We start from the raw sequence: 9,423 nt of genomic DNA on the forward strand, positions 1-9,423 counted from the left end.
TTTCGCATTTTGAGTATATATTCTTTTAAAAATTCTTTTTATTCTTTCGTATGAATAGTCATATTGGATGCTTTTATTCCAAATCATTATTTCATTTCAGTCATGACCATATTAAATAAGAATCCTGAAATTCATACATTCTCTGTACATTCTTCGGTACTTATAACAGGTCCCAAGATATCAATGACATGAGTACTCTACTATGGACTTAGAAAATCCTTTTGAACGAGATATGTGTTTAGAGGAATCTCAAGATTTTGAAGATAACATAGATTGCAACCTATCTCTAGACTTACTGAGGATGGTAGAGCAGGAAGAGAAACAAATCCTACCTCATGAGGAGACGATAGAGACGGTGATCCTGGAAGAGGGAAAGGTGGTAAAGATTGGCACGTGCATAGCTGAAGAAGTAAAACAATACCTCATTGAATTGCTTCGAGAGTTCAAAGATGTCTTCGCATGGTCATACCAAGATATGCCGGGGTTAAGTACTGACATTGTAGTTCACCGACTTCCTATAAAGGAAGATTGAAAACCAGTTCAGCAAAAACTCCGAAGAATGAGGCCTGATGTTGTATTAAAAATAAAAGAGGAGGTGCAAAAGCAATTCGACGCTGGATTCCTGCAAGTGGTCAAATACTCCGAGTGGGTAGCCAATATCGTTCCTGTCCCTAAGAAAGATGGGAAGGTACGAATGTGTGTAGATTATAGAGATTTAAATAAGGCTAGCCCAAAAGAGAACTTTCCCTTGCCGCACATCGACGCTTTGATAGACAACACAGCGGGGCATTCACTGTTTTCTTTCATGGATGGTTTCTCTGGATATAACCAAATTAAGATGCATCCTGAGGATATGAAGAAAACAACATTCATAACCCTATGGGGAACCTTTTGTTATAAGGTGATGCCATTTGGGTTGAAAAATGCAGGGGCAATGTATCAGAGGGCCATGGTAACATTGTTCCATGATATGATGCATAAGGAGTTAGAAGTCTATGTTGATGACATGATTGCAAAATCTAAAACAGAAGAGGAATATGTGCAGGTCCTTAAGAAATTATTTGTGAGGTTGAGAAAATTTCAACTAAAGCTAAATCCAACGAAATGCACATTTGGGGTCAGATCAGGAAAATTGCTTGGGTTCGTGGTCAGTGAGAGAGGAATTGAGATTGATCCCGACAAAGTAAGAGCAATACAAGAATTACCTCCGCCGCGTACTCAAAAAGAGGTTTGAGGTTTTCTAAGAAGACTGAATTATATCGCTCGGTTCATCTCACAGCTAACCGAGAAATGCGACCCCATATTTCGTCTCCTTAAGAAACATAATCCAGGTGTATGGGATGAGGAATGTCAAAAAACTTTTGAAAAAGTCAAACATTACCTATCCAACGCCCCAGTACTGATGCCACATTGCCCAGACAAACCGCTCATACTGTATTTGGCAGTATTTGAAAATTCCATGGAATGCGTGCTTGGTCAACATGATGAGTCTGGACGAAAAGAAAGAGTAATCTACTATCTCAGTAAGAAGTTCACCGAATGCGAAACAAGATATTCGCCAATCAAGAAGTTATGTTGTGCTCTAATCTGGACAACTCGGATACTGAGACAGTACATGTTGTACCATACAACCTGGCTAATCTCTAAATTGGACCCTCTGAAATACTTGATGGAATCAACCGCTCTGAATGGAAGAATGACCCGATGACAAATTCTCCTATCTGAATTTGACATAGTCTATGTGAACCAGAAGACGGTCAAAGGGAGTGCAATAGCGGATTTCTTGGCAAGTAGAGCTCTGGAAGATTATGAACCATTGAACTTTGATTTCCCAAATGAAGATTTGATGTATGTTGCAACTATAAAAAAATATTTCCAAGAATGTGGTCATTGGAAGCTAAATTTTGATGGAGGTTCAAATCCTATAGGCAACGGAATTGGGGCAGTACTCGTGTCCCCTAGTGGAGATCATTACCCTTTCACTAGTAAATTAGATTTTGATTTCACAAATAACATGGCTGAGTATGAAGCTTGCATTATGGGCATCCGAGCAACCATAGAGCGAAAAATTAAGGTGCTAGAGGTATACGGGGACTCTGCATTAGTAATTTATCAGCTCAAAGGGGAATGGGAAACAAGAGACCCGAAGTTAGTCCGCTATCAAAAATTGGTTATGGAATTGATTGAGGAATTTGATAGTGTCACCTTTAGCTATCTCCCACGAGATGAGAACCAGATGGCAGATGCTTTGGCCACCCTAGCTTCTATGTTCAAAGTGAACAAACTAGAGGATATGAAGCCTATCCAGATCAGCATTTATGAGGCTCCAGCCCATTGTTGCAACATTGACAATGAAGGAGAAAAGGATGATCACCCCTGGTACCATGACATATTGCGATATGTGAAGAGTCGTGGGTACCCTGACCATGCGACGAAAAATGATAAGAAGACATTAAGGAGACTAGCCATTGACTATGTCCTAGATGGGGAAATTTTGTATAAAAAGGGAAAAGGTCAAGTATTGTTGAGGTGTGTGGATGCTGTCGAGGCAAGGAAAATTTTGGAAGAAGTGCATGAAGGTATTTGCGGAACGCATGCCAATGGCTTTACGATGGCCAGATAAATTATGAGATCTGGGTATTATTGGTCCACAATAGAAGAGGATTGCATTAATTATGCCAAAAAATGCCATAAGTGTCAAATTTATGGTGACAAAATACACGCACCACCGTCACCCCTTCATGTTATGGTTTCTCCATGGCATTTCTCCATGTGGGAAATAGATGTTATCGGGCCAATATCTCCAAAGGCTTCTAATGGGCATCGTTTTATCTTTGTGATTATTGATTACTTCACTAAATGGGTGGAGGCTGCTTCGTATGCAAATGTCACGAAGTCAGCAGTTAGCAAGTTTCTGAAAAAAGAATACGAGATGCCTGAAAGGATCATATCCGATAATGTGCTGAACTTGAACAACAACTTAATAGTGGAAGTTTGTAGTCAGTTTAAGATCAGACACCACAATTCGTCACCGTATCGTCCAAAAATGAATGGTACTGTAGAAGCGGCTAATAAAAATATCAAGAAAATTGTGGGGAAAATGACTGAAACCTACAAAGACTGGCACGAGAAATTACCTTTCGCTCTTATGGCATATCGTACCTCTGTTAGGACCTCTACGGGGGCAACGCTGTTTTCTTTAGTCTATGGGATGGAGGCAGTTTTACCCATAGAAGTTGAAATCCCTTCCCTCCGAATATTAGCCGAACTAAAGTTAGATGAGGCTGAATGGATTCAGTCTCGATATGACCAGCTAAACTTGGTAGAAGAAAAGAGGTTAAAAGCTATTCGTCACGGTCAAATGTATCAGAAACGAATGATGTGAGCCTATAACAAAAAAGTTCATCCCAGAGAATTTTACGAGGGGGACTTGGTGTTGAAAAGGATTCTTCCTCTACAAAAGGATTTTAGAGAAAAATGGATGCCAAATTGGGAAGGTCCTTATGTGGTAAAAAAGGCCTTTTCAGGAGGAGCTTTAATCTTGAGCGAGATGGATGGTAAAAGCCTGCCAAATCCTGTAAACTCAGATTCAGTCAAGAAATATTTCACTTGAAAAAAGGGGCACTTCAAAAAAAACAAAAAAAATGGGAGAGGCCAAGGTGAAAACCCGTAATGGGCGCCTTGAGACCAAAGGGGATTTGAGTTGAAAACCTGAAAAAAGCGGCTCAAATTTTGAAGAAACGTGAGGTGAAAGGAACAGCTCAAAATTTTGATCAAGACGCATGTGGTGGTCTTACTATACTTGAATCACAAGAAAGGGTAGGCGACATCTTGGGGTATCGACAAAATACTGTAGATTCCCTAAACACATATTAAATGATCTTTAGAAAAACTTATGCAGGGAAGCTCGTGCTGCGATATCTGGGGCACCTGTTGTCATCTTATATTTTGAATCTTGACAAAATTTGTTGTCTTGATTAATGTATTCATTTCCAGCTTTGTTCCCCAATAAAATTCCATTTTGTTTATTGTCTGTTTTTCATCTTATCTTAGCAAAATTTATTATCTTGATTAACTCATTCATTTCGAGATTTGTTCTCAATAACATTTTGTTTGTCTGTTGCGATAATCTTTCAATGGATTGAATGTTCAAACAAAAGGAGTTTTGCATATTACTCTAGAGATTTCTAAATAATGAAGGAACCTGAAACCGGACTGTTGTTTAGAACACACCAAGTTTAAAATACCTAAAAGGGAAAAGTCTAAGTCAGGACTATCCTTTCAAACTTTGTTGTCCAAACATGGATTAAACAAAATGACAAGATGTCATATTGGTGACAAACATTCAATGATCACCAAATGATAAGAAGAGGTTTCTCAGAAGAGAAAATTTTGCGATTGTGCATAAACAGTTAGTATGACACCCTAGGAATGGTGTAGGAGACCAAAGAGTGTCACATTCGGTATGATAACAGAGGATCGAGAAAGGGCCAGATCCTTCTATCCTTGGGTTATAGAGGGAGAAAAGTGATTCGAATTTTGCATCCAGTGGATTGAACCTTGAAGATTACAATAGGGGCAACCCGACCAAGTGAGAGATGAGCATTACCAACCGGACAAGATAGCATTCAGACGTGTTGGCAATAAAGCCTTATTGAGCAAGGGGCATTAACAACTCAAACATTGAAAGATCATTTTACATTCATGCATACACATTTAGCCAGGATATTTTGATCATGATCATTAGGCATAAATGGGTTCATATAGATCATGTTCCCCAAAGAACAGATTAATGAAGATGGCAGGTCTTGCTTTTCTAAGTTGACAGCAAAGTAGATCGAAGAAACCATAGATTGCAATTCAAAGATTGAAGCCATAACGGCGAATCTTACTTTCCTAGTGTTGCAGTGGAACAGATTGAAGCTACAACAGCGGATCTTGCTTCCCTGGCAGTTAAAAAGATTGAAGCTACAACAGCGGATCTTACTTTCCTAGCGTTGCAGTGGAACAAATTGAAGCTACAACAGCGGATCTTGCTTCCCAGGTAGTTAAAAAGATTGAAGCTACAACAGCGAATCTTACTTTCCTAGTGTTGCAGTGGAACAAATTGAAGCTACAACAGCGGATCTTGCTTCCCCTGCAGTTAAAAAGATTGAAGCTACAATGGCGAATCTTACTTTCTCTAGCGGTGCGGTAGAACAGATTGGAGCTACAATAGCGAATTTTGCTTTCTCGACTTTGCAACTAAAAGATTAAAGCCGCAACGGTGAATCTTATTTCCTCAGCGAGACCAGGTGAAAATTGGTCTTTCTTAGTATTTTCCCTGTTATCGTTACACGACAACGAGCAAAGAGGGGCAGCTGTACAAGCCCAATTTTCATGCCCGGGCCCAATTAAACCCAAGCCCAATTACACTACCCAAATTAAAGCCCAAGAACCCAAAATAGCCTAACCTAGCCAACCCATTACAGAACCAGACCTAGCCTAACCCGGAGCCCAAAACAAGGCCCAACTGGCCTAATCCCCTCAAAATTAAGCTAGGGTTTCAGAAAAGAAACCCTAGCGCCGCATCTAGGCGCCGCCTCTAGGGTCTCTAACCCTTGGCCTTCTGCCACTGCCGTCATGTCATGTCACCGCCAACACCACGCAGCCACCGCCACGGTCACGTCGACCCATCCACTTGCGCCGTCACCTGCAAGGAAGAAAACAAAGAAAGCAACCAAACAATAGCAACCAAAATAGAAAAATAATAGAAAAAACATGTAATTTCTGGGCTATAAAAAGCCAAAGATTATCATTGTAAGGGGTTCGGCTTCCCCTCTTTACATACATTTTTCAGAAATCAAAAACAAAAAATTTGAAGGTGATTTGGCCTCTCTTTTTCTTCGATTTGCCTTTACTTTGCATAGTTTTTTTTTCTTTTCTTCTTTAAAGTCTAAAAATTTTAAAAAGGAAGTTTTTTTACCTGCGGCACGCCACCGTTGGTGACCCCTTCTGCGCCGGAGCCATAGAAATCCTCTGGGGTTTTGTTTAGGCCGCGCTAAAGGAAAGACGGGGCAAAAGGGGGCAACCCCTCTTTTCTTTTTATTTTCTGGCAAGGCGAAGCTACGGCGAAGCCTTCGCGCGAGCTTACCGACGCCGTGGCCGGATGAAAAAGGGGGAGAGAGGTTTTTTCAGTTTTTTTTAGAAGGAGAAGAAGAAAATGAAGATTTTAAAAAAAATTTGGGTTTAAATAACCCTATCAAAACGGTGCCGTTTTACCCTTGGGGGTCAGGTGCCAAAACGACGCCGTTTTGGCCCTGACCTGCGCGGCGACCCGACCCAGAGGGGATGATCCGCGTGTTTTCTTAAAAGTGGTTATTTAGGCGTGAAGTCCCTCCTATTTTTCAGCGCATTACAACTTGGTCCCATTTCGCTATTTTCTTTTATTTCAATTTAACCACGCAGTTTTACTTCTGTTTCATTTTAGTCCCCTGAAGCGCCACGTTTTGAGATTCTGGTCTATTTACTATTTTGGTCCTCCCTTTTTATGCTCATGTCGCAATTTGATCCTTTTGTTATTTATTATTTCAAATTGACTCTGTATCTTTGTTTTATTTCGATTTAATCCCTTTTAGCATCTTTTATTATTTGGTCAATTATTGTTTACATTATTATTTTTAATATTACCATTATTATTATTATTAATTTTATTATTATCATCTTTATTATTATTATTATTAATACTATTGTTGTTATTATTATCATTATATTCCCATTTATATTTACTATGCAATTTTAAATATAGGTGCTGTATTATATCACAATAAGTGTATATAATTGCTTATATATGTATCTCATATAATTTATTTAATATATATTACTTTATATATATTTATTTATTTACATATATCTATGTACTCATTTTCCTCACGAATATATATACATACTCATTTTTTTTATTTTATTTTAATGACTTTAAAATATACATATACATATATTTTTCATATTTTATAATTTTCATATATTTTCCTTTATTTTTATGTTCGTTTATGTACTTATTTATATGGTCATTTTTATGCTTTAGTTTATTTATTTGTTTATTTGCTATGGTATATGCATGATTGATTTATTATTCGTTTTTGTTCATTTTTTTATTTACATAATCATGTTTATTATTCCATCATGCATATAAATATCATATTTCAAAAAAGGGAAAATATTTCTAATTGAGGCAATATTTTACGTTTGGAAATTCGAGAAAACGTGCCCTAAGGTGCTGGGTGTCGATTTTTCTCGTCCAACCAAATGGCTTAATATCCTTTTAAAATTTCAAAATAAGGCAATGTTTTGCGTTTGGAAATTCGAGAAAACGTGCCCTAAGGTGCTAGCTGTCGATTTTTCTCGTTCAACCAAATAGCTAAATAGCCTTTCAAAAATTTCAAAGCAAGGCAATGTTTTGCGTTTGGGAAATTCGAGGAACGTGCCCTAAGGTGCTGGGTTTCGATTTCTCGTTTAACCAAATTGCCAAATATCCTTTTGAATTTCAATCCATGCTATTCGAGTTTTTTTAGGATCGTATTTTAAATTTCTCTAAAGTTTTCAGTTTTTCAATACTAAGATATTAAGTAATTAACTAGGTACCAATTTTGGGCGTATCGAGGGTGCTAACCCTTCCTCGTGCGTAACCGACTCTCGAACCCGTTTTTCTGAATTTCGTGGACCAAAATCGTTGTTTTAGTAAAATTAAATCGTTTATTAAAAACAACCACTTTTTGAGGTGATCCGATCACACCTCATCAGAAAGGATCGGTGGCTACTCCCATTTTCGTTTTCATATTCTAAAACCCAAGTCGACCCCGTGTTTTTATCCAAAAAAATGGTGTCAACAATATTTCTCATTCCATTTGAGTATTTTTTTTTGTACAATGCTTAGAATTATTTATAACCCCTCCCTAACCCTTAAATAGGAAGATAATGCGCTTTAGCGTACTCGAACTCACATCCTTCTGCACTGGCAACAATGCCGATGCCAACTGAACTTAAGAATCAACTTACTACATTTGAGCATTTTTAACTATATGATTAAGTTTATTTATAATTTGTATGCTTTATATGAAAACTTTATTGAAAATATTTGTTGCTTGATTTTGTAAAGTGCAAATAAACAAATGAAAAATTATAAATTTATAGGAATTACAATTGTAATTAAGGAAATTAAAGTGAAATTGCATTGTTAATGTCTTAGGAAAATTGCTAAAGAAAATTACTATAGAGCTTGACATTTAAGATATCAAACATTTATAAAACATCCATGCAAGCAATATTATAAGCAATTATGATAAAGAAAAAAATAACATTTCAATGTTTCATAATAGCTTGACAGTTTGCTATAAAGTTTTTTTTGTTCATAAATGTTGTTTATTGATTTATAATTAATATTCAAATTTAGTTTTATAAACTAATTAATGAAAATAGATATTATTTAAATGTGAAAATATTTATGTTTTGTTTGTTAAAAAAACTATTTTTGGATATTAATTTTAGTAACTTTTCTAAATAGTAAAAAATATTTTACACAAATTTAATTAAACATTTGAAAATATAATTTCTAGAAATCATCGTTCCAACATAAAATGAAACAAACCTTAAACAACATTTCTCAATCCATTTAATTTTTTTAATTATATTAAATTCTTTTATTGTTGATATATATTATAAGATTCAATCCATTTTATCATTTATATATTATAAAATATCGAAAATATTTTTATAACTAAATTTAAATAAAAATGTTCTCACAGATTTACTCCTAGTCTAAATTTTAATGGTAATTTTTTTCTAATTAATATTAAAAAAAATAATTTAAATTAAAGTTTGAACAAATTATAATAGAGATTAAAAATAAGTAGGAGAATGGAGTATATCTTTTATTGAATAAATAATTTTTTAAAAAATAAAATAAAATAAAATTTGAGCTCGAATCATAAATTTCGAATAAAGCTAGATTACATCCTAATGACACATATTTTTAAAGGAAAACTATCAAATAGGGTAAGATATTTTCATGTGTCTTAAGAGAATTAAAAATAAATGATCATATATTAAACTTTGCTTGTAAATTAAAAAAAAAAAAACAGGATGCTAACTTATTTTTAAATATATTAAAAATAAAGTAATTTACAAATACTAACTCGTTTTAAAATATATTTAAAATTTACAAATTCTAATTAAAAAACACTAAACTCTTATTTTAATATATAAATTGGAAGTTTGAATTTATCAAAAAAAGAAATGTTTGAATTAACCAAAACCAAACATTAATCAACGTTTAGGGTTTTTAGTTTTGTGCGCTTAACTTTTTTATTTTTTGATTAACACCCTCAACGTTACAATTTTTTTAAAAATTAGTCCAATTTTAACAGTCAACGTGAGTTTACCGTT

General features: G+C 35.3%; 1 protein-coding gene across 1 annotated transcript; it reads left to right on the forward strand.

Moving 5' to 3' along the window:
- The first annotated feature begins 2,014 nt into the window (after positions 1 to 2,014).
- On the forward strand, positions 2,015 to 3,385 carry LOC107926009 (uncharacterized). The gene is made up of 2 exons (XM_016856774.1): positions 2,015 to 2,579; positions 3,204 to 3,385. Exons 1-2 carry the CDS (start codon positions 2,015 to 2,017, stop codon positions 3,383 to 3,385), a joined length of 747 nt encoding a protein of 248 aa, XP_016712263.1.
- The last annotated feature ends 6,038 nt before the right edge of the window (positions 3,386 to 9,423 follow it).

This window comes from Gossypium hirsutum, chromosome D04 (assembly GCF_007990345.1).
Source record: "Gossypium hirsutum isolate 1008001.06 chromosome D04, Gossypium_hirsutum_v2.1, whole genome shotgun sequence".
In the NCBI taxonomy this organism is placed as follows: Eukaryota; Viridiplantae; Streptophyta; class Magnoliopsida; order Malvales; family Malvaceae; genus Gossypium; species Gossypium hirsutum.

Coding starts and splice junctions, on each gene's coding strand:
- LOC107926009 (XM_016856774.1), top strand. CDS start 2,015: ATGGCTGAGTATGAAGCTTGCATTATGGGCATCCGAGCAACCATAGAG. Junction 2,580..3,203: donor TTTGGAAGAAGTGCATGAAG/GTATTTGCGGAA, acceptor TGTTTTCTTTAG/TCTATGGGATGGAGGCAGTT.